At 42.4% G+C, this 25191-nt stretch overlaps 1 protein-coding gene across 1 annotated transcript in view; it reads right to left on the reverse strand.

Moving 5' to 3' along the window:
- The window catches only part of NET1 (neuroepithelial cell transforming 1), a 327145-nt gene extending 303174 nt beyond the window's left edge, over positions 1-23971 (reverse strand). Inside the window, exon 1 of the mRNA XM_085653578.1 lies at positions 23754-23971. Coding sequence (XP_085509704.1) covers positions 23754-23896 — 143 coding nt within the window. The 5' untranslated portion in view covers positions 23897-23971. The remainder of the gene's footprint in view (positions 1-23753) is intronic.
- Positions 23972-25191: the final 1220 nt, after the last annotated feature.

The raw sequence follows: 25191 nt of genomic DNA on the forward strand, positions 1-25191 counted from the left end.
TGACTGAAAAGATCACAATACAGAGAAGTAGTGGATTCCACAAAAACTATAACATGGCACCTGCCAGAATTTGACTGCTGAAGTAATTTGCGGTTGTAACATAAACATTGATAACCGTGCGCTGGGTCAAACACTAGATCATAAATAGAGACTGTGTATTTCTTTCATTGTATAACTCAAGTTCAGGGTTTTTTTCCATTTAGTATCATGATATTCAAACTAAAATTCATCTCGGTTATTTATTTCTTGCTGTACAGAAAAATCTTCGTTTTCTGGTAGGATAATCTCAGGAGTGGCTTAATGCAGCTTTGCATTTTGCAGTGAACTATTGAAGGCTTTATATCAGACGAAACATTTTTGGGGTAAACATTCCCTGCCTTCCGGGGCCCCTTCAGCTTTCCTTAACCTCATGGGAAGCGAAGTCTAAAAAGTTTCAGACCCAGCCCCATAATTTAGAAAAGTTGCTCCTGCGTGGATAAAGAATCGATCAGTTTCTAAACGTCACACCACCGAGCAAGGTTTATTTAAAGGGAGTTCTCTTTCGCCGGGAGTCCGTTTAAATAAACCGACTCTTCCGTTATTCAGCCGGTTGATGGAAAATAGCGCGCATTCCCTGCTGGCTCCGCTGAAATAACCCTTAACTAGCAATCGGCGCTAGCCACAGCCAGGCATTCTGCGCTGGATCCGACTTTCAAGGATAAAACAAGCATTGGCATAGCCAATAGGTCTCGCCTTTGGAACCTTATAAGTATTTAGTTATGCAGTACAATATCCTAGGTGCAACAACATCAACTGTTGCAGGTCTAAACACTTATAAGGTCCCAAAGGCGAGACCTATTGGCTATGCCAATGCTTGTTCTTAGTTTAGTTTTCTATCTCTTTTATGTAAGAGTAGGGATCCGTCCTTCTCGTGTAGTGAGGTCGATGGTGTAGGTGCCGCCAGGCGGGGGCTCCGTTGAGGGCTGGAGGGGCTCCTCGGCCCCACCAATCGTGAAAGCAGCCAGGAAGCAAAATGTCACTGGCATATCCATGTCTCAGAACTGCATGCCAAACCGAAAATCTTTATTTAAAAAGCATGCTTTGGCGTCATTTAAAAATAAATACTAGGGAAAGAACACCCTAGCCTCCCTTGAGAGGATCAGAATGTAGTACGGAGCAAAATCCAGGGCTTGTCTAACATTTTCGGAATCATTTTTTAGCTCACTATTCTTCCTCCCATTATAGACTATGCGAGAGGAGAGGGGGGGGGGGCATCGCTTCCGAGGGTCAAGGCCCCAGGCGGCTGCTGCAACTGAGGGTGAATGCAGAGGAGGCCGGCTGTTTCTCAGTGATCGCATTAAGTTGTTATGGTAACGCAGGTTTTCTCCGTGATTGAAAGGAGCAGAGGTCATGGGAAGAGCTGGGTGATTAGAGGAGATGGAGGGCAGAAAGAAAGACACCCGTGCCTGGGAACAGGTCTGGAATAGCAATTAACGAGGGAGTCAAAGATGTAAAATGGAGCAAACAGCAAACGAGTGGAAGAAGCCTTGGGCGAAGGGAAGGAAATCCAGGGCAGGAGGAGAGTGTTATGGAAGTCAGTGAAAGATGGATAGAAGGAAGGAACGAAGGACAGAATAAAAAGAAGGGGGGAGGAAAGAGACGAAGGCAAAGAAATGTAGGCAATATAGGCATCAGAAATAAGTCAGGAAGGAAGGAAATGCAGAATGAATGAGCGGTGGGAGGAAGAAAGGAACTGAGAAAAGTGGTGCGCGCGCTACGAGTAGGCTGGTGAGTGGGCTGGAAAGAAATTTTAATAAGTGCACGCACGCGTGCGATGGCAAAAGTAGGCTGGCGAGTGCGGGGCTGAAAGCTTGCAGATGCTCGCGTGAACGCAAGCGCAAGGCCAGCCAGCAACACTTTGAAAACTCACCTTCAAAATGTCTCTCTGAGCAGCGCATGCGTGCTGACTCAGCGAGACCGAAAAAGCAATGGCATCTCCACTTTCTGGCGAGAACGAAAAAGTAAAGAGAAAAACGCTAGTGAAATCAACATGCTGCATTCAATCTATCGGAAGCACAAAGGCAAAGTTGAAATAGACATACTCTATGGAAAAAAATCACCACACTGCCCTCTAAGACCAATGAAATGAGATAGTGTCCGAACGGTGGTTAAATCCTCAAATAAAGGGCTGCAGGAGTTTCACCGTAAATTATTTACTTTTATTGCATTGTTTTTCTTTTATATCTTTCCATCCACCGACTTTTAGTTTTGAATGTAGCTTTTAGTTAGTGTTTTAATTCTATTTAAAACTTTGTGCCTTCGTTAATGTTTCTAAAATAATTTTTTATGCATGTTCAATTTTTTTTTTTTTTTTACTTGAGTCAAACAATAATAAAATACACATACGATCGGAAAACAACAGGTAAACCGGTTTCTAAAACGTTTAAGGCTTAATCAGCAGCTTTTAAAAAAACACAGTAAGGGGCGTGGCAGCATCGGTGTGAAGCCCGTGTGAGTGAGAGTTTTTATGGCTACTTCCTATATAACTTACACTCTTAGAGCTTTTTAGAGCCTGGTCTTTGGAAAACTACTAGGCACGGGAACCAACACATTACAACGACACTGTCACCTTCTATGCCAGTGCCATGAATCAACTATGTCAAAGTTGGGCACTTGCTTTGTAAGCTTCTAGCAGTGCGCGCCAACCATGACCAGGTAGTTACCATAGTTCGGCCGTTTCGAAGCGCTAGTTGCTCAGCCCTTGGCAATGGGGGTGTGTTAGACCGAGAGGACATACTAGTTGTATTTAGGCTATGCAAATACAAGTTGCATAACAAAAAATAAATGCTCCGTTTGATTTACGCCACAGAATAATATGTCCAAACTGTGAGCCCCCTACTAAATGTAGGCATTCTTAGGAAAAGCCCTGAAAAAGCTGGGAGAATTAAATGTGAGTAAGACGCTGACATCTTTCGAAAGTGGAATGGAGCATTAAAAGCGTGCGGGCCTGTCTTCAAATGCATGTTACGGTGTCTAAAGCAGTGCCCCTGAAGTATCTTTTACCTACTCACAGGAGCTTTTGAGAACTGGCCCCAAAACATCTAAAAGATGAATACAGTTGGAATATTCTAGGGATATGATTGTACAAACGGAAAGGACTGCGCCCCTTTTGCACTTTTACTAATATGATGTTAGAAATTTCAGCGTCAATACACCACGGCATATAGATCTACCAAAAGATGACTCCTGTGGTCCAACTACCAGGTCTCATAAATCCCTTTGTGAATAGGCCCCAAAATCTTGAAGTTAAGCTCGTAAAGTGATGGCTGGGGGTCTATGTGGAGGCGATTATTCAGAGATTTCAGGTGTTTATGAGGTGCAGCCATCAAATACCTCACTCACAAGAGGCCTTTCTATGTTATTTCCTTTGTACAGGGGTGTAACTAACAAAAGTGCTTTGGTGCTGGATCAAGAGTCGTGAGGGGAGCATTGCACCCCATTTATTGCTCTTGTTACCCAACATACAGCAAGAGTCTATGTTCCTTCTTGCATTCGGGCCCGTGGCACCATTGCTACACTACTGTTTCTCTAGTTTTAAGGTCTCGGCCTGGCGAAAGCAGCGCATGCGCTGCTCTGCCATGCAGAGGCTTCTTGGAATTGATAAGATTCCATTAGCCTTGTCCCAGCTCCGCCTTAAATTTTGATTTGTGCGCGTCGTTTTGCATCACAAATTATGCCAAAGGCAGTGCAATGATTGCACCGAAGGCATGTCACTCGCTGATTGTTGCCACCCTGTCTCCTTTTAGCCACGCCCCCTGGGATTTGATCTTTTACTCGCGGCGCAACACTCTCTCCTTCATTAGTCATTGTAGGCACTTTTTTTTCCATTAAGGAGAAAGCTTTTCTGCAATGGCGACAGCTTGTTCACAGGGCAGACAAGGAGAGGTGATCTTGGGGCGGGCGGGGAGAGCTAATGACAAACACACAGGCTGCCCGGAGGTGGACGCCTCGTCTCATTCAAGGGGGCTGCTTTTGAGGCAAAAATGGACCCCGTAAATCATCTACAAACAAGCTTTTCTCTCACAAAACACGGGCACAGTGCGGGCCAGTGTGATGCGTGCACCACAGGAACATAGAAAGAAAGGGGTGGGGGGAGGGGCAGGGGCCTGGAGTGCAGGGTCAGCACTGCTTTACATCGGCATGATTTCCCAGAAATGACTTGCCCGGCCATAACCCGTTAAATATTTTTGATTGGCCGGTGGCTCAGTACAACTGAGCAACTTGAATGAGGGGCTGCAGAGAGCAGACCTGGCTGGCCCTGCAGCCTCACCCACAGAGGTGGGTAACTGCAGCGCAATGGGGTAAGGCAAGGGCCGGGAGAGACAATGCCCCCGGGGACCATTATAAAAAGGAATTAGTGAGAGAAAAAAGTTGCCCATAATTGAACTTTGTAAAGACACGGGGTATGAGTGCTTTCCAAAGTATTGAATAATGCGTGGGACGCGATCTTGCTGCATGCAATGCATGCTTTAATGTTACGGAAATTAACGGTATAAACCAGCTCAGCAGACCACTGCTGACCCCTTAGAACAAGCATTAAAAATGCAATAGGTATCGCCTTTTATTAAGTTAAAGCCATTTGCTTTGCTATACAACACCATTAACAAAGCAAATAGCTTTAACTTAATCAAAGGCAAGACCTATTGCATTTTCAATGCTTTTTTGCTATGAGCTGTAGGCGAGGGCATGCAATCAACGAAAGCAGGCCATAATTGTTGTACAGCATTCCCTGTAAAGCCAAGTTCACAATCATAAGACCCACAATTGATGAACGGAATGCAGAACAAATCAAAACATTCACCCCTAGTCAAGAGATCTGGGTTAAATCCATCATTCTTTTGCTCACCATGCCACCCCAGTTTAGACCTGGCCATATGCAAATTAGTCTTGACCCTGTGCCTCATGGGAAACAGTCCAGCCCGAACTGCCAAGCCAGGTCCTCCCTGGACCAGAAACAAGCATCCTAGGACCGGTTTCGGGGCCCAATACTGTGTCCTGTCTCCTTCTTCATAGACTAATCCCCTAATGCAGACTTCGAAGTAGCTGGTATTAATCTTATGTATGCTCCTCTCTGAGCCACTGCAATTACAAATGCGGAAATATCATTTACTCACATGAGGGATTCCAAAGGCAGTACACCTTCTGTGGAAGAACTGTTGTGTAGGAATATTTCTTTAAATTAATGGTTTGAATGGTAACATGCTCACACGAAAAGTTCCCGTATAACACAAGCATTGTATAGAATATATCCATAGAGATATTGATTTATAAAACCGTACTGAATTTTAGGCCATGGATATGATGGTTTGAAGAATTGACGTCTTAGCATTTTTTTGCTTTTTGGTCTGATTTTGCAGCCTCGAGAAAGCGGGCCCGTCCTGTGAAATACGTCCCGACTTTATTTGTGCACCCGAAACAAACTTTGTGTGTACTGTGGCATTGTCTGATCCAGGGGCGACTGCTACCTACCGAGAGTGGTGGGGTCAGAAAATGGGTGGTGGGGGCATAGACATGCTGCAAAACTACATTAAATTGCAGATACGCCTTACATATCGTTTTTAAGTTAAAACCTTAACTTTACAACAGTAATGTAATGCATGTTGGCTTTTTAATGCACATTACAAATAAAATGCACATTTAAAAAAGAAAATTAACATTAATTGCTGCATGCCCTCACTCGGTACGTCCTCACTCTGGTGTCCTATTCTCCTACAAGTGAGCCAACTCCCCTATCCAATCCTGGTGCTGATTTCATGTTCTAGACCAGCATGAGAAAAGCTCCAGGATTGGATAGAGCAGGCTCTCTCAGCGCTCCTAGGAGCAATGGAGGTCTTTGCCTGTTCAAGACAGCTGGGTTGAGAGGTTTAAAATTTCTATGCTTGGCTGGCCGTCGCAAGACAGCCGACCAAATAGACATACGCATTTTAAACTGACCCAGTCAGCCCAGGACACCTCCCTTCTGCTGCCGCCACTCAGCAGGGGCCCTGCCCTACCCTGACACTCGGCTCGGGACATGGGTTATTGAAAAATAAAAAGGTAGTAATTCAACTAGATTATCATATTATTTTTGAAATTCTAGGGATTGGGGGGCATTTTAACCAGTGGAGTGACGCACCTTCGCTGAAACAGAGGAGCACCCTGGTCTAAACACAGATTATAGTTATTATTCTGCTGCCAGACTGGATTGGAAATGAATAATGTATTGTATGCTGGCTAATTACTCCAATGAGGAGATAAACTATGTAGAAGAAATCGCTAGATTACCAAACGCTATTTGCATCATGTTGGAATGATATTATCTGAAGTTTAATATCTTGAGAAACTTCCCATAAATTGTTTGTTTACAAGAGGGTAGTGTGGTGAAATAAGGATTCAAGAGAATGTGAACTATTTATAATGCACTTAACCAGGAAAAACACTTGTAACGGGGAAAAATCCTGACCCCCCGGGTGTAAAGAAAGATTATTTTTTTAAAAAGGAAGTGCTTCACCAAATTTAAAACGTGCTGCCAGAGAGTGGAGTGAAATTAAAAAGGCATGACCATAATGGTGTCTATGCTGATATATGTGAAGGTTTAAATAACGGAGCAGGAGACAAATCATCGACTCACAGCAGTAAGGGACAGTCGCAAACCTTGCTCCATGTTCTGGTGTTCAGTTTATTTAATAAAGTAAAAAAATAATATAACAACCTATTGAAGGAGTACAAGAAGACAATAGAAGAAGGTTAATATTCTCCTAAAGAAATGTTTGCTGTGCTGACCTCAACCTCAAACAATGATCTAAAGATGCGGAGATTTTATCAACATATCTTTTTACTTTAGGTGCATATCCACTGTAGCTCATCATGCATACTTGCCTCCTGGTTGTGCCACCGAGGCGTATCAAACTTTTGAAATCTGCTCTGGGTGATAATCAAGGACCAAAGCTCTACAGAGAAAACTGGCCAAGCAGTTGAAAAAGAAGCCAAACTATCTAAAAGACAGAAGAATCATAGACCAAAGGTATAAAAGCAGAACAGTTTGGAGTGCAAATATTTACCTTCATGCCCACAAAAGACCAGGACATACATTTTGAAGGGATGTAGGATTTCAATGAAGAAGTAGACTCTAAGAAGTGAATGAAAATGGGGATTATAAAAGTCAGGAGTACTTTGAACAAGGAGTTGACCGACACACCTGAAAATAGGTATCAGTTACATAAAGAGAAACAGCCTGCACATTTGCTCAGTAGCGTAGTAAGGTCAGGTGGTACCATGTGCGGAAAATTTCTTGTCACCCCCAGCTTGAAAAATATTTTTTACCATTTTGTCAGCCCCTCCCTCAGCGATGACACCCGGGGCGGCCCGCACCCCCCATCCTAAGCCACTGCATTTGCACAGACCACCAGAAGAAATAAATTAAAAAATAAATAATTTTGAATTTATATGCACCGAACAACAAAAGGTTGTTCCAATAAAGGTTTCAGCCACCCAGAAAAAAGCAACGTTGTTCAATACGGTCAGTAGATGACAAGGAAAGTATATGCTTGCAGCAGTGACCAGAAGAAGAGTGAAAAGTAAATGACACTGACAATTGTCACAGAATTGTATGAACAAGGTCTGCAGATGAAGAAATAGACCAAATACCTAAAATTACATTTTAGGGCGAATTCAAAATAGAAATCTACCCACTGTATGGTACCGGGTATTTGACTATAAAAATGCTGGAAGGAAGTCAAGTATAAGGATAAAATAATTACATTAAAGCCCAAGTAGATTGAGTTGTTTAATTTCTATGGAAGTATAGAAGAAAAATTAACTTCTTGCTTTTTAATGCCTTTTTATTTTAATCTAGCAGGTAGGGAATTGCAGCATAATATTATTACACAACTATTATCCTCTCTGCTCCCTCACCATGCCCAAAAATATATGATTTAAATCTCAGCTTCTCAAACTTTTGACAAATGTGACCACATTGTTCTTTAGCCATACAAATTTAACAGTGTTTCGACCATGCTATGTTGCTGCTACTTAGTTCAAACTTATAGTAGATTTTTAAGGTCACAGCAGACAATCCATCAGAGATTTCCACTGTCCCTCCTGCTCCCAGCACACTGCAAATGCTTGTACAAAAAACTGCGTGCTGGAAGTTGCTAAACTAACTAACTGCTTGCCCATCACATTTCTGACCAGGAACAATGCGTCTGTGTAAACCTACTTCAGCCCAGAATAGCCTTGTTTAGATTTTACGTTTATCCAGGAGTATGAGAAAAACACTGACGCCTAACCTACTTAGTCAGCGAGAGAGCAATTGTTTCTCTTCATCCAAATAGCGCCCTTAGACACAATAGGAAGAAGCAATTTAACCCTTTAGAGAATGAGTGTAAATAAATGAGACGATATAAAGCAAAGCAGGTGAGTTTTGGGAACTTGGCTACTTACATGAGTAGAGAAGAGAAAGGTTTTCTTGCCGGAGGTCCGGAAATCAAATTAGTGAGGGCTGTGAGATCCATGAGAAATCTTGATCTCCAAGTACATTGGGGTGCTAGAATTAATTAACTCTTAGACAATGACTTATTCCTTGAAGATGCTGTGGGCAGAAGAAGCCTGGTGACTTTTTAGTGTAAGGTCTATCTCATCGCACTGCCACAGACATTTATGGAGAGTGCCACAGCACAGATGACACTCACAAGCACCATGGGATGCTGGGCAGCAAGTTGCTGCATTCAGCAAGATGGCACTAGAACAATGGTACTATGACAGCTCTGAAGTCTGCTTCTAGGAGAATGGCCTCCGCGTTGAGAAGTAGGTGAGAACAGCACAAGGAAGGCCTTCAGATATAACAGAGTATTGTCAGTACAATAATGGAGCTTAATGTTCTTGTAGGATCGGAGGACTCCAATGGGCTAGAGACAAAAAGACACTAGTGACCAACTGAGAGTCTTGGGGGATACCACAGGGCACATGTCTGGATTCTGAGAACTCTTCTGGATGAGGTGCGTCGGTTTTTCAGATAAGAAAAGAACAACTGCAGAACAATGCAACTGAAGCCCGTTCTTATGGAAATAGAGTTTAGTGGGGTCTAGTGGCTTATGGTGTCAAATACTGTACATGGCAGAGGAGACAAATGTACTTATAGGCGATCTAAAGTGCATTATGAATCACTTTCTTTTTTATGCTGCATTGTGGCATGAGCCTAGAGTGGTATCTTTAGGGAAAGCATTGCTCTCGATTCTTGTTGTGTAGCTGGTAGGCGACTATGGCTTTCTTAAATATAGTTAAAAGGAATGGCATGTGGGTGATTGGACAGTGCTTTCCAGGTTCTAGGAACTATGGTGGATTTGAGCTTTAGTAATACAAGCTCCTTTTTTGTTGAACGCACATTTACCCAGTTCAACCTACGTACCATTCTCACCTATAAACATTAATATCACATATGATACCTCCAAGATTCCTCAACTGTCTTGGGCCTCATTAAGTCCACCTATCATCCCGTAGTGCTTGTAACAGTTTTTGTGCCCAAAAAGCACAACAATACACTTTAATGCAACCCAGCCACTATGACAGTCTTTTAAAAGCTCAAGCAATGTTTCACTGAAATGGGGAAGTTTCACAGACTGATCTGTGTTTATTCTGCAAATGAGTTTAAGTCATTCTCTATTAGCAACACAGTGACTTTGAAGTGTGTTGTAAAAGATCACACGGACATTTCATCCTTGATTTGACAGATGGTCACCAACACCCTGCAAATTGACTACACGAACCATGCTGTCCTTCATTCAGCCAGCTTACTTCCCAGTTTACAGACTAGGCCCAACGCTCAACATTTTGCAATTTGTTGAATAGTGTTTTATGGAACACTGCCCGCCGACTAGGCTGTTCACCGGCATATTACGATGTTCTCTGTTTTCAAAATGAAAGACAGACAGCGCACTGCCAGCCATTCGCAGACCGCTGCAGCGCCGGTAGAGGGAAAGCAAATATCATATGGTGGTACAGAGAAGTTCACCTCCATCCAAATTACGAGTTGGCATTCCGACAAGCCAACCGTGCCGTGGTGGGAAGACCGCCTGATTCAAGTAGTCGGATTCGAAGGATTTGGGATGCATAATCACCCATTTCAGTTCTATCCTTCACAGCATCATCTTAACCCTGAAGAAAACGACCCTGTGGGCGCCGAAATCCAGGCAAGTCCATTTTGTACTATTTACCCATTGACTGGACTAGGCACATATGGGCTACACTCCAGCAATGGGAAAATACTCCTAGTAGGTATTTTTTCACATGTGTTATGCATGTGTGGACATTCAACAATTGTGCAGTCAAAATATACACCCATGCATCGATCGACAAATATGAAAAAACACTCAGAAAGACTGCCACCGGCCCATCGGGAACATCCTAATAAGGCAGGCGGGCAATAGCTACCGCGGTACGACGCTAAGACCGCCAAACTGGTAATCAGGTCTTAAGCAATTTGCCTAAAATCAAACACCTTTGGTGTGGAGGGTGATACGACAGACAATTGTAGCCAACATCTGATTCAAAACTCAGCAATTTAGCACCTTGGCCACATATTTTCCCTCGAAGGTTGCATCTTCATTCATTACATTATTACAACTTGATTAAATTGAATAAAACAGAGTCTTCACCTCACAGAACGTAGTCTGCTGTCAAAGGAGAGGAAAGGACTGAAAACAGTGTCGTCCCTACACGAATAGACGTGGCAATCCTTTACTCTGCTCTTCAAATTAATGTATCCCTTTTCTCTCCTTTTACACTCTTTCTCGCTGCTTTCATCAGTCTTGATTCCCCCCCCCCCCCTATCCTCCCAAACCTTTTCCAGGTCTTCTTTGCTACTTTTCCTTTCCTCTCCTTGCATCTCCCATTTCACACCCTTGTTCCTTCCTTCCAATAATCCATCCTGACTTCCCTCTTCTCTGCCCATACCCTCACATGGCAGAGGCTAATGTCACTACACAGGTCGATCACTTTAAAATATACTTTGCCAACTTCTGTGGCTGATCACATGACCTGCTGCAAATATTTATGTGTGATCCAAGAGTATCACAGCCTCAAATTCTCTGACAGTAATCAATTTTTTGATAGGCACGATCGACAATAATTTGGCAGATTGGCGCTTTTATTAGCACTTATTTGGCAGACCAAGCTTTTACTCTTTCTACTGGCAGTAATATGTCCATGATTGCCTATGATTAACAGCAGCACTGTGCCCTACAAATATCTCCAACTTGTTGACAGCAGAGTTATGTTTCCGGCTGAGCTATGTCAGGTAAGCACACAACTAACTACCAGTAGCATCCTGTTGCTGCTTCATGGGACTGCAGGCCCTCCTAACTGACCAGCTTTCTCAACCACAGTGACAGTCACACCAGTTGCTGCAGAAGAGTGTGTCTCCGTGGTGCCGGATATCCTTAGAGAAATAGCAGTTTTGTCTCTGGTACTTCAAAAAGAGTGCTGTGCAAAGCCAGTAAAGGCTAAATCTAACAATTATGTGTTTTTATAAAAGTGCTCTAAAATTAAATCCTTTCTTACAACTTTGTGGGCTTTTTAAAAATATGCATGAAAAACTACCATTACCTGTCGCCCAAGCAATTTTTATAGCTTTGGGGGCCTGAAATAGCCCAAATTGTCACACTTGCAATAGTGTGATGGCTAGTAGTTGTGTTATTACTATCATTGGCAGCATGGCAGGTACAATGTGTCGTGCAAGTTGCAGAAACCTCCTGACGAGAGCCTTGGCACTTATTTTAATTTTTTTTTTTTTTTTTTTTACAAATGATACACTGGCGCACATATAGCGCCAACGCTGTCATCAGAGGGCGTTCCCTCATGTGCATGGGGGCGCAGCCCCAAGCATATGAGAGAATCTCTTTGCCTCTATGCCCGCGCCATAATATAGATGCGGGTAGAAAAGTTGGTAGAAGGCATGCTGGCAGGGCGCCACCTAAAAGTAAGTATGCCCGCTGATGGCAGCCCTTTGGAGGGGGTGAAGGGGTCCGAAGGACCCCCTGGACATCCCCTTGCAGGCGGGTGCAGTCACTCTCTGCCCCCGCCTGCAAAGGGATCTCTCACTGACTGCTCTTAAAAGTGCAGGAGGGTTGCCGCCTGCACAATGAAACACAAGAGCGACTGCTTCAAAGCTGCTCCATATTTCACTTGTATGCACTGCCCCCAGGGCAGCACGAGTTTGCAGCTGCTGTTGGGGCAGTGCATTCAGCCGAATATGGGGCACTCTCCTTGTTCGCACCGAGCGCACCTTTCGAAAGGTAAGCCCGGCCCCAACAAGGAAAGCGTGCTCTATTGTACAATATGGCCTGAGGTGCACTGTTTAGCTTGCAGGCTTTTAATTTCAAAGCAGGCTGTAGCACCCAAAGACTTTGTATGTGTGCTGCACAAAAGAAAGTGAAATCACTTGGCCCAGAAGGGGATAGCTGGTGCTTGTTGAGCGTACATACATACATCCATAATAATAGTATGTATACTTAACATTATAATAGTTTAAAATGAATGTTTTTTTAATATATATGCATTTAAAAAAATATATAGCATGCAAAATATAATCATTAATTTAATATTCTAATTATACATATAACTTTAACAAGAAATTGGCAAAGATCTATTGGCATTGTCAATTCTTTTTAGAAATTTTGCACAGCAGCCCGACCACTGAGCAGCATGGTTGAAAGTAATAACAAAAAAAGTGCATCATAGCGCATTATTTTTTGCTTTTAGCAATGTTGCACAGCAGGAGCACCGCTGTACAACATGACTTAATGCACTGCCATAAGTCTCGCATTTTTTAAACTTTGACCTATTGGTATTGTAAATGACAATGCCTTTTATTATTGCAGGATTTTTAAACACAAATAAAAGGCATTGTCATTTACAATGTCAATATCTTAAAATCTAGCAATTGCGAGACCTATTGCATTGCAAATGCTTGTCTATGTCTAGAGAGCACTCCAAGGCAAGGGTGACAAAAATCTGGCACCAGTCATGCACACCATGCTCGACTCCAAAACCCTTCAATCGGTTTTGCATCCTGAGCTTTTTTTTTTTAAAGAAAACAGAACTGGAGCTTTAAAACAACTCCTTCCTCGAGGGACTCCGGAAAGAAGGGACAATCCAGCCATTTAAAAACTCTGGAGATTCTCTTTCACTGTGACAGGTTCTGAAACATGAACCGAGCACCTGTTTATTACATAATGATCTCTGTGCGCGAGAGGCACACCTCATGGACAGACAACAGATGTTGAGGCTATCCGGAGGCAGGCATGGCTGGCCAGGCCGGTCTGCCCAATTACTCCTCAGTAGAGTGACTGGGGCGAGCTGTGACCCAACAGAGGCTTAGCCGAGGCCTTCTCTAGACTCATTAACAAGGCAGCGCATTCTGTGTGCGTTGGCCAAGTGCCCAGCGTCACCGTTTCACCTTGAGGCAGGTGATGGTGCCTCATTAGAGAAGCGCCTAGGTAAGGGGCGGGAGAAGGCATGGACAGCGGGGTGGGAGGGAGAAGGCACGGACAACATGAGGGAGGGGGTAAACAAGGCACGACAATGGGGGGGGGGGGGTAAAGAAGGCACCAAAGCACGTTGTGACTGCAGTAAGAGAAACTGAATAAAGAAAATAGTGCTCACAGTTTAAATAACATACACTGCATAACAACCTAAGTAAAGGGGCCAGTCTCGCAGAGCAGCGCATCCGCGCTGGCTCTAGGCTCGACCTAAAAAGCACTGACATAGCCGATAGATCTAGCATAGGCTAGACCTATTGGCTTTGCCAAAGTTTAACATATTGCATTGAGTGTTCTTGTCATACTCAGGATTACTGTAAAGTTGTATTGTAATGAAGTTATTTCATTGTGTGCAGATTTTATGGATAGGAACATTGTTGTCCCATTAGTAGCAGAATACATAGCTAGACTCTCACACTTCCTCATCCATCACACCACTAAGAGCTACGTCCCAAATCACAATAACCACACTTCGGTAGTTTTCATGAATGACGTGGAAATACTTCCCACATAGGCTTAAAGCAAAGACAACCACCCATCCACATGGTGTAGTGTGCTACCCTTGTGAATAAGAGCTTCAGCACCCTTGATAGGGGTAGGAAGCGCTATACAAATACTTTTTTTTTTTATTGTTGGGGAATAGCACACATCACAAAAGCATTTTTACTTAATTCAGACCATCAGACAGCTATCATAATTTCAGATTGGTATGAGAATTATATTTCATTAAAATTAATAAAGTTCACATGAACAATCAAAACACATTCGATTTAGAATGTAACAATCCATTGCTGGATCCCAAGTTCTTAAAAATCGTTTCCTCCCTTCTGGGCCTGTAAGCAGTTGTACACCTGGTTAAGGCTCAAAACAGGCCACATAAAAATCCACCATGTATTATTATACAGAGAAACAGGACTTATCCAATCAAGCGTAATGCAACAGCCTCATAAATTATAACTATGGTACAAACAAATGCTGCCATATCACTGGGCATATCTTCATGAAACGGCAGCATAATAGTTCTAGGGTAAACCATATATTGCACAAGTATAAATAGTACTTTTGCTACTTCTGTCCAAAAATTAACAATTTAGATCAAGCAACAAACAAATGCAAATCATCGGCCTCTTCTATTCCACACATAGGACACTTTGAATTCATTCTGCATTTCAAGAGGTACAACACAACATATTCAAAACTAAATTGTCACAACTGCAGGTTAACAGTCTCAGCACAGAATCATTCCCAGCATTTACTGCATCATCTAAAGTTCGTTAGTCGGTGTTGGAGGTCTTCTGTTCTTGATAGGCCTGGTGACTTTCTATTCTACAAGTCCTAAAACAATTCTGCTTTATTATATGTGAATAATGATATGGTCATCCCTTATGTAATGCTTTGCATGACAACAAAATTAAAAGTTAGGAATTCAAAAAATGATTATTAATTTCCCTATCACTACTGATGGGCTCTCATCCATTTCAGAGTTTCATGGAAGGGGCATAAAATATGATAAAAAAATAGTCAGTGAAAATGTCTGAGTATCCTGTGCTAAAGCAACCTTGTTTAATACAAGACACATTTAACTTCATGTCTTTGTGACAACAACAAACACCAGTATGTCAAGGAACCAATGCCCACATGTATTCTTTTTTAATGGATAAACGGCTTATCCAGAAATGGCTCTGTAGAAAAGTCTGCTACTATTCTGTACTATATTTTAAAACTATCACCGAGAAAATATAAAATATTGCTTTTTCGTGGAAATTTCCTGGCGGCTTCCACAACTGCTAAAATGAAAGACTGCGGCGTTGCCACAGACAATATACCGTTTCGGTCTTTAGTTTCATGAAATGTTTCTGCCACACATTACATGCCCATGCCGGGCATTTCTGCATTCCATAAATGCCATAGCATAAGAGGTGAAGACGTTATCATTTAAGCATGGAAAGTAAGGATGTACAAAGCAGCCAACAGTACAGGGGGGCCTACAAGCGGGTATACGAGACGGTGCCATAAATAGCCACGGTATCTTCGAAAATACCAAGCTACTACTATCATACATTGCGTGGTGGAGGGCGGAGAGACCCTACCCTTGGAAATAGCAAGATACCATGACAATACTACCATACACTAGCAGAAACAGGCCCAACCTGCTCGGCCAAACAGAAGCTGCCTGGGCCACGTTCATCCCTGGAGAAAGTACAAAGTGATTCATAAATCCATTCATCTACTGCTGCAGTGTGGTATTGCTCCGTATCTTATTGTGCATTTGTAGTGGAACATCCATTAATGTAATTCCATGGAATGTAGAATGTACGATGTTGTTGCCTAGTGCTCTAGTCAGTTGCTGTTGGGCCTGCTGGTGGATAGGACGTTTTCCTGCATATGAAACCTGAAATAAACATCTAATGTTTAAGCATTGCCCTGACTCCGTGCTTCATTACATGCATCAGTGGCATTCAGGTCAAATAACAGTCCTCAAACAAAATAGATAGCAGGAATGTCAAGCAGAAACATTATAGCAATTAGTCGTGAAATAAATGCCAAATAATGTTCAGAACGCCTTTCAGATGTGTGCCTGGGTACGTCATTGCTTAAGAATCAGAAGATAATAAAGGTGTTTCTTTCTAAAATGTGCAACAATGATTAATAGTGGACACTAATAATCATATGCCTTTGTTTTGGCCAATGTAGACTGTGAAAACAGGATGCCTGGAGTCAGCAATAAATGAGACAGAGAGATAGAAAGTGATTTTCAGTCTCCAATATAGAAAAATAAGTTGTAGAAGCTGCTTCATTTTGTATCTGATATACTGCACTCATTCCTGAGGTGTTGAAGACAAAGTACATTTTTTATTAAAATCCTTTTCTGCACAAGCAAACGATGAGGATTTAGCAGAGTGGCTTCAGGAACAGAGGACAACAGGCTGTGTGCTAGAGTGCAATGAATAATGCTGCTAGAATATAAATTTGCGGTAGCGGCACACCACAAAGCCACACGAACAGCTACTGTGGCCCTCTGCTACATCAGCACTACACAAGCACACAAATATTAACATACCACCAAGAATGGCTTGGAGGAACATGGCCAGACCTGCCAAACCTTATACATCAAGGTTAAGTTCGAGAATAGAAAGATATCTCAGCATTAGCTTGCCTAGAGTAACGATCCCTTTTCTGCTAGTGCAACGTGATAGAATACCTCAAATGTGGCTGTTAGTTTCTAAATGTTGAACAACATTACGAAAGTTGCATTTATTGGGGCGCGGTTCATTTACTATGCCAAACCCATGCGTGCCTTTTTTGCTTCCAAATATGGCCCTAGGAGCATTTCCTCATGCAGAGGCAGGAGATAAGACAAGGTGAAAAATCGATGGGCTCGTAAAAAAAATGGCAGGAGGAATGATTTTAGATAGGGTCAGGAGATGGCAGCATAGGGAGTGGGGTACCCTTATTGTGAAAGTTACATAACTATGGGAGGGGGCAATACGTGCTCTTGTCCCACAGGGGGAGGAAGACCTAGGTGTGTACATACATTAGTTAACTTCGGTAATAGTGGGGGGTGAGCGTCACATACATTCTAATGCACTACCTAGGATGCAAGGCTCATTTTAATGTGGGAATTGGCCATGCCTATTTTTTTTCAGTACCTCAGCGTTTAGACACAAACACAGACAAATGTAGGTGGTGGAGAGGCTATCAAATTAAATTCTTGGCAAGGGGGCAACTGTTTCACCAACTTTGGACCTGTATCTGTCAGTTGGGAGCAAGTCTTAATAATCCACCTGTATTTCATTTTGGGCCCAGCTTGACTGGTGTGTAAAAATTATGTACCCGTGCATATTTATTTGTTTTCATAAAATATAGTTTATCTGTAGATTAATTAAAAATTGTGAATGCAGAGAGAGAAAGACATTCAAAGCATATCTTTAAGGGTGACAGTATGCGCGGAAGATCCATGACCTAGTGGCAACGTGAAAAGTTGAAGATCAACTGACTATAGATTCCTCACTTCTTTCTCAAGAGAGCCGTTTCCTCAAACAAATGATAAAGAAATGATAGTGTCCATCTAGTCCATTGCCCTCTTTGTCCCAAAGCCAAACAGGGTTGATACCACTTTAAGAGCCATTTTAGAAATTAAAGGAACAGTTCTATTTTTCTGATGCACATGTATACTCTGTCATAAAAGCTGAATTATTACCTATAAAATAGACAAAAAAATTACTTTAACAAGCATCGCGGTTTTCAAAAATGTACCCATTAAATAACGTCACACATAACACAAGTGCACACAGAAGAACAGCCAGTTTGATTGTTTCTTTCCAGATACTGTTGTTCCCCATGGACGATGCATGTGACTTGCTTCTTGTGTGAGTGGGATATACCTTATCTTCTTTCTTAAGAATACACTGCAACTATTAACGGCCATTCATATACATGAAAAATACACTTTCAGCATTTGATAAAATAGTGCAGTTCAAAGTCTTTGTAAACCCAATGATCCTTGAATGCCAGACAGTGACCACTGAAAGGGGCCGCCTCTTCCCTGGGTCTGGGGGTGACTTACTTTTTATATTGACAGTGAAGCCAGCACTAGGTCATTTTGCATTGCCGCACAGTAAAGTGGCATCTCACAACAGAAGGTGTCTGGCCTCCATGGCTGCAAGCAGCACTGTGGTTAAAATAATTTCAATTGACTTTACTCTGGACATAATCCATTAGTAGGACAGTTTGCATGAACGCAGAGGCATGAGAAAGGAATTCAAAGCAAATATTGTTGATAGACACACTGATGGAATGAGGGTGTGCAAGTGAGAACATTCAGGACTTGAAGCTGGAACTGTTGAATAATGCCGATTTAGGATATGTTCATCTAACAATTAATACACAACCCACCATTTTCCTACAAGGAAAACATTTTGTCCGTATTTAAAAAATATCTATTTGCTATTACTCTCACTGTTCTTTGTGGACACGAATTCATACAGAATCGTCTGCAAGTGTAATTTGCTTATGCTAATTAAGAATGTACTTTGTGAAATAGCCCAAAGAGCATGTTGCAGTGATACGCCGTGAATTTGTATTTATGGGGCTATTTTCTGCGTTGCCATGTCAGTTGCTAATAATACTTTCAGATGAAGGCTGGAGGGGTCATCTGTTGTATCCTATCAAAAATGTTGCAACACTGAAGAAGTTGCAGGCCTGGAACTTAACGTAGATTTATTTTGAAGAGACTCAGTAGGTATAGACAAACGATGTCTGAATCGTTCATGAATGAGATTTTGCCAACCTTTGCGTTATTTCTGTTGACGTCACATAGCAAGGGAAATAGTATTTCCAGTGATGTACCCACATGACAACCTAAGCCGCACCCAAAATGCGTTGACCAACTGGCTTCCATCAGGAATCAAAGCAAATTAAAATATGCGAGCATGGAATTGCCAACAAGGTCGTTGCTTTCAATGCATGCCTAGTGCTCACACCGATGGTGAGACACAGTTGTCACGATTGAGCATCTTTGTGAAATGCGTGCCTCTGGCTGACAGTCATTTTTATTGCGACGCTGCCACTGAATCTAGATATTATTCTGAGCAGTTGCTTGAACTCTCTGTAGCTAGAAGATGGAAGCTTTCCATTGGCAATGAGCATGTCCATCGTTTCTGCCTGGCTGCTGTCGGACAACGTGGTGTGCGGCTATAGTATTAGTTCATTTGTATCAGTTACAGTGACTGGTTAGCATAGGAACAGAATGTTATTGTGTTCGATGTCAAAGTGCAGCAAAATGTCGGCTTTCCGAATCTACAGTTATAAACTTCTGTTTTACTAAGTGTAATGCATTTAATTGCCGACTGCTGTTAAACAGATTAAATCAAACAAAAGCAATATAGGGGGAGTTTTATGCTTAGGGTGTGCATCAAACACTACACAATCAAGATGCGGAAAGTCGATTTCAAAAACTAGAAGGTTCTGGACAGAGTATTTTACTTTTGCGGGGGTTTAAGGTGGCAAGTACTGAAGATGTTATCACCATGAACATAAACAGTAGACATACTTCTGGTTACTGGAGAGGATTCTAATAATGATGTGGGAAGTAATTAGAACAACAATACATTTCTAGCACGATACAAAATATATTTGCTGCCACGACAGAGAGTCTGGCGATGCAATGGTGTCAGAATACAGTAAAATGTGTCTTCCTTCTGTTTGTAACGTTCATCTTCGAACCGCTAAAATCTGTGCATGCCCCCTCCTAATCCACAACTACACAAACTGGGAACGCACTGGGTGCTGTGCCCTCAGGAGGTCAGAATCTCGAATGGGGATATCAAGGCGATTACGATTACCATTTTCTGACTCCCCACCACGATATATGTATGGTAGAAGGGATATTATCTTGAGGCCACCAACAACTCCTATACTTTGTGACAAAGTATAGGAGTTGTTGATTGTGGTCTATGGTCACCAACTAACTACGCAGTAAAGGTATAGGATCTATGATTGAAAGGGTGTGCCGCTATCTCTCAAGTATTCGCATCGCTGGTGCCCACAACCCCGCAGGACTTAACAATGATGCAAACTCGTTTATTTTATAAAGTGTACACCAAGCCTCGTGACATTACACAATGGTTCGTTGGAAGACCAGAATAGAAATAAAGTAATAAAAGTATTATCAATCTGTACATCTGCCACCCCTTAAATATCCAATCTTATTACTAACACACCCAGGAAATCCATATCTTCTTTGTAAAATCAAGTTACCTCAGCGTTGCCCATAATTCAGAGGCTCTTTGCCCCGCTCCCACAAGGACTCTCTTGGAAATTGTGTATCTTGGGTGACCATAAATCCAAGGCTTTTCACCTTTAATTATTTGCACCCATCAATGGCTTACTGTCTCAGTAAGTGGCCCGGCTCTCATTCTGGAGAGGTGGGGGCTCCTACCCATATGTACCACCGGGTGAAAGGGTTATTGTTATTGTTATATTAGATTTATATCGCGCCTAATCACCTACAGGTCTCTAGGCGCTCGGAGATCGGTGATAACAAACAATAAACTAGGCAAACACAGAATGAAAGGCACTTCCTGGTCTAATTTACACCCAGGGTTCTTTTAAACAGCAATGTTTTTAGCATCCTTCTAAACCGCAGGAGGTTCCCCTCCCTGCGCAGCACCTCAGGCAGCGTGTTCCATAGCTGAGGAACTAATACAGAGAAGGCTCTTCCTCCCTTAGTTACAAGTTTGTAACGGGGGCAAGCCAATAACTGAGAATCTGAGGATCTAAGTGTTCTCACTGGGCTGTACACCTCCAAACGATCTGTGATGTAGGCTGGTGCCTGACCGTAGATTGCCTTATGAGCCATGCATAAGTTCTTAAATTCCACTCGCTCTTTAATGGGGAGCCAGTGCAGGCTGTGTAGCAAGGGAGAGGCCTTAGTTCTCCTTGGGAGTCTAAAAATTAGTCGCGCAGCATCATTCATCACGACCTGCAATCTGTTAGTGAGAGTTTTAGGTAGGCCAAGATAGAGAGCGTTTCCGTAGTCTATCCTAGAGATGACGGTTGCTGCTACGATTGAGCGCATCATTGATTGGGAGAGGACAGGGGTTAACTTCCACAACTGTCGTATGATATTTGTACAGCTACCCACCACGGAGGAAATTTGACTGGACATTGACAGGTCACAATCCAGTTTGATCCCCAAACTTTTTACATTCATACTTGGTTTTGGAGCAGGGCCCAACTCCGCTGGCCAGTAGAGGTCACTCCAAGGTGAGGCAGTGGATGGGATCACCAATACCTCGGTCTTATCTGGATTAATCTTCAATAGATTTTCAGTCATCCATTGTACAGTGTGCCTCAAGATGTTCTGAGCATTGAGTTGCGCGGTCCTTGAATTGTCAACACTCAGCAGCAGCTGTGTATCGTCCGCATAGTTAAAGACTCTACAGCCCTTGCTGGCCAGTGATGCAATCAAAGGTTGTAGGTAGAGATTAAATAGCAGTGGGGACAGGGCTGAGCCCTGTGGCACCCCACATTCCAAAGTCCCCACCTCAGATGTTTGATCCCCCAGTTGTATCCTTTGTGTTCTTCCCAAGAGGAAGGATTGCAGCCACTTAAAGGCCAGGCCTTTAATCCCAAAGTCATTCAATCTCTCCAAGAGTAAGGCATGACTGACCGTATCGAACGCCGCTGATATATCTAACAAAATCAGGGCGCTCGGTTTCTTACAGTCAGCCATGCCTCTTAATTCATCCAGCACCGAGAGCATCACCAGCTCGGTGCTGTGATGAGCTCGGAATCCTGCCTGCCGCTCGTGGAGTAGATGGTGAGACTCCAGATACAGGGACAGGGATTTTAATACATGTTGTTCCAGTATTTTAGAGAGGAAAGGCAGTTGGGAAATAGGCCTGTAGTTCTTTAACACTGCAGGATCTGCACCGGGTTTCTTCAGTAGAGGCCTTACACGTGCCTCCTTGAATTCCACCGGTAGATACCCTGTTTCCAGAGATCTATTGAGGAGGGAAATAATAAATTTCTCCAATAAGGGACGAGCTGCACGAAAAACGCTGGGTGGGCACGGATCTGCTGGAGAGCCAGATTTGATTTTTCCCATCAGTTTCTCCAGACTCAACTCATCCAGCTCTGGAAATGCTGTAATAGTACAATCAGCTAGATTATACGGGGCCGAAGTTGTGGCAGTTCCATTTACCAACCCACTCTTTATTTCCGTGATAATGGCCTTCACTTTTTCTAAAAAGTACACCTGAAAGGAATTACAATTTATAAGGGACTTGGAATTTTCAGGTTTTTTACTTAACTCTGACAGAATTTTAAACGTCTCTTTCTGGATATTGGCTGCCTTACTTAGGCGGGACTCATAATGTTCCGCTTTAGCTAGGACAGTGAGCTTTTTATATAAATTGAGGGAGGCTTTATAGAGGTTCCTAGCTGTATCTTGCTTGGTTTTCCTCCAACCTCTTTCCAAGGCTCTGAGCTTTCTTTTATGCTCCCTTAATGATGGCGTAAACCAGGGGGCCCCCTTACCAGGTCCCCTTATCGACTGTGATTTTACTGGCGCTATCTGGTCAATAGCCTGAGCCAGGCTCTGTGTTAGATCCGTGTATTCTCGGTCCAGACTACATTCCAGGTCTGAGGACTGATTCATTGGCGATAGCACCTTAGTCAGAGCTATTAAATCAACCTCAGCCCATTTACGGGTGCAGTTGCCACTTCGTGTGATAAGTCTATAAGGAAATCAAATGGGCAATACGACAGAGCAAACGAAACATCCATTTATGTAAATAAAGTATAGACTTTCCCTCATATATTAGGACAGGTGCCAAACGTAAGGTAGTGATCTCTAGTACCCAAGTCTTTACAGCCCGAAAAGCACAGCTTGGTCTTCCTTTGGAACTTACGATCAGCATTTCTCAATCAATGTTTACAAAGTTTTTTAAAAAATGTTGTGACCCTCCGTAGAGCCTCAGTCCACTGCCTTCCTATATAACTTAAAGCTTGCCACATCTTGATGTCAGTTTAGCTTCAATAAAACTTTAGAGCTATATTCAAGTCTCCAGTCTACATATGGTTGGCTTTAGCCTGGGGCTTTCACCCCCTCTATACATCGCTTTGCAACCCTTGTATGCGAAGTCCATACAATATAAAACAAAAAATAAAAAACTATCTGTAGGAAGGTAGAAGTGGTGAGGAAGATTTTTCTCTGCGTGTTCCTCTCTCTTTATCCACACAAGGGCATAGGTAGTCCCTGTGTTGGCAATGGCCACGGGCAATATACGCGAAATCCTGTTGCGTGAAGTCTACGACTGCTGTACTAATACTTTATTATTAATACCATGCTTGTTGCCTAATGTAACTGTGACCTCTGTAATAATAATCGTGCACCTTGTGAAATATTCATTTTCTGTTATAAAGCACTAGCACTTTTGAATAACGTCTGCGCTATATAAAATGCATAATTAACTATAACTGTTCACTTAGCAGTCTAAAGGTATTTCCGTGCCCCTTAGCTCGATACTTCACACACTAATCAGGTGGGATGGCCTTAGATGTCCCTCTGTTGGTCCCTGCTTTGGGACCAGTGTTGCCTGATGAGTTTGGAGGTGGCTATTTTTTCCAATATTTTTGTCCCCATCGCAGCATTCATATGAGGGGCTGAATATTAGCTCTGTGCCCGACACTCACCTGCGGTTGGGGGTCTCAGGAGTGCCCATGGATGCCAGGCTGCTGCCACTTATTGATTTCCTTCCTCTCTTGTTCTCCTTATTATGAGGGGGCCTGCCCCCAACTACCCCAACCTGTTCCTCAATCGTGCCCCCGGCCGACATCTCCGAAGCATAAGACGGGAGCAGCCCCGAAGAAGAATGTGAAGCTACAGACCTACACAGCTCCGACAACTGCCATAGACAGAGAGAAAAGACGATTACTGACATCGAGACCACAAACATCAATAACAGACACACAGTTCTCATTGTTACCCTTCGTACAATAAGAAGAAAAATCTCCTAACATTTAGTCTAAACTGCACAACTTTATGAAACAATTGAAACACTTTCGTTAAATGTTGATAGCACTCATTATTTTACCCTCAAATGTAAATTTTATAAATACTCAATTTATATATTTTTTATTTTTTTAAATTACAATTACAGTACTATTAGTATTTGTAGTGAATACAATATAAAATGCATATTTATTTTGCAATGATTAATGTTACAGAACTTGGGTTAATGTTCTTCTTACCGTGGTATCGGATACTCAGAACTACAATCACCAATATTTCAAAATGTCCGCCTGCCCACCACAGAACAGAACAGAGATTTTTGAGGCACACAGCAGACGTGTCCTTTTCCCCGGTCTTAGAAAAAGGGTCTTCCGCGGCCATAGTGAAGATGGGAACTTTGCTGTTTTAATTCAAACTACTGCTTATGAAAACCGAGTATCGTCCCACATATTTTCAACATTTGATGCAATTTATAATTTCAAAACAACATGTGATTTTCTTTTAAAGCCATTCGTATTCGATCATTCATACTAAATTAGCGCACAGCTAATACATTTCTCCTGTTTTATAGTGCTACAGGAAATATTTATATGGACATATCATTTAATTGAAAAACCTTTGAATAAATCTCATAATTGTTTTCAATATATACCGAGCAATCATAAACCATGCCATTCTAAGATGGCCGTTAAGCAAATGCATGTTCACTTCAACGGCTCGTAACCTCATTGTTATTTTCGGTCCCTAACCTACCCACCGTCTCTTCAGTGTTTGAATGTGGTACACGAACGTCTTGGCCAATCAGATGTGAGGAAGCCGTGGGTTACCGAGGAGACGGGTTCACCGCCTAGTCTTGAATGGAGCTTAAGCCTTAAAGCCAGAAGCCTGCGAATTGGACGAGACAAAGGAACCAAGTAGACAAGTAAACTTGCTTCACAGCTGGAGCTTGCTTTTGTTGAATGGGCACTGGCTTTCCATTTTGTGCCAGTGATTATTTTATGCAAAAACAAGTACGTTGAAAAAATATGATATGTGTATATGATTTATTCCTGAATAAATGCTTTTTAGAGAATGATATGACAAAGTAAATCCACTTGATTGAAATAAAAAAAATCCACT

Source organism: Triturus cristatus, chromosome 4_1, assembly GCF_964204655.1.
Source record: "Triturus cristatus chromosome 4_1, aTriCri1.1, whole genome shotgun sequence".
Classification (NCBI taxonomy): domain Eukaryota; kingdom Metazoa; phylum Chordata; class Amphibia; order Caudata; family Salamandridae; genus Triturus; species Triturus cristatus.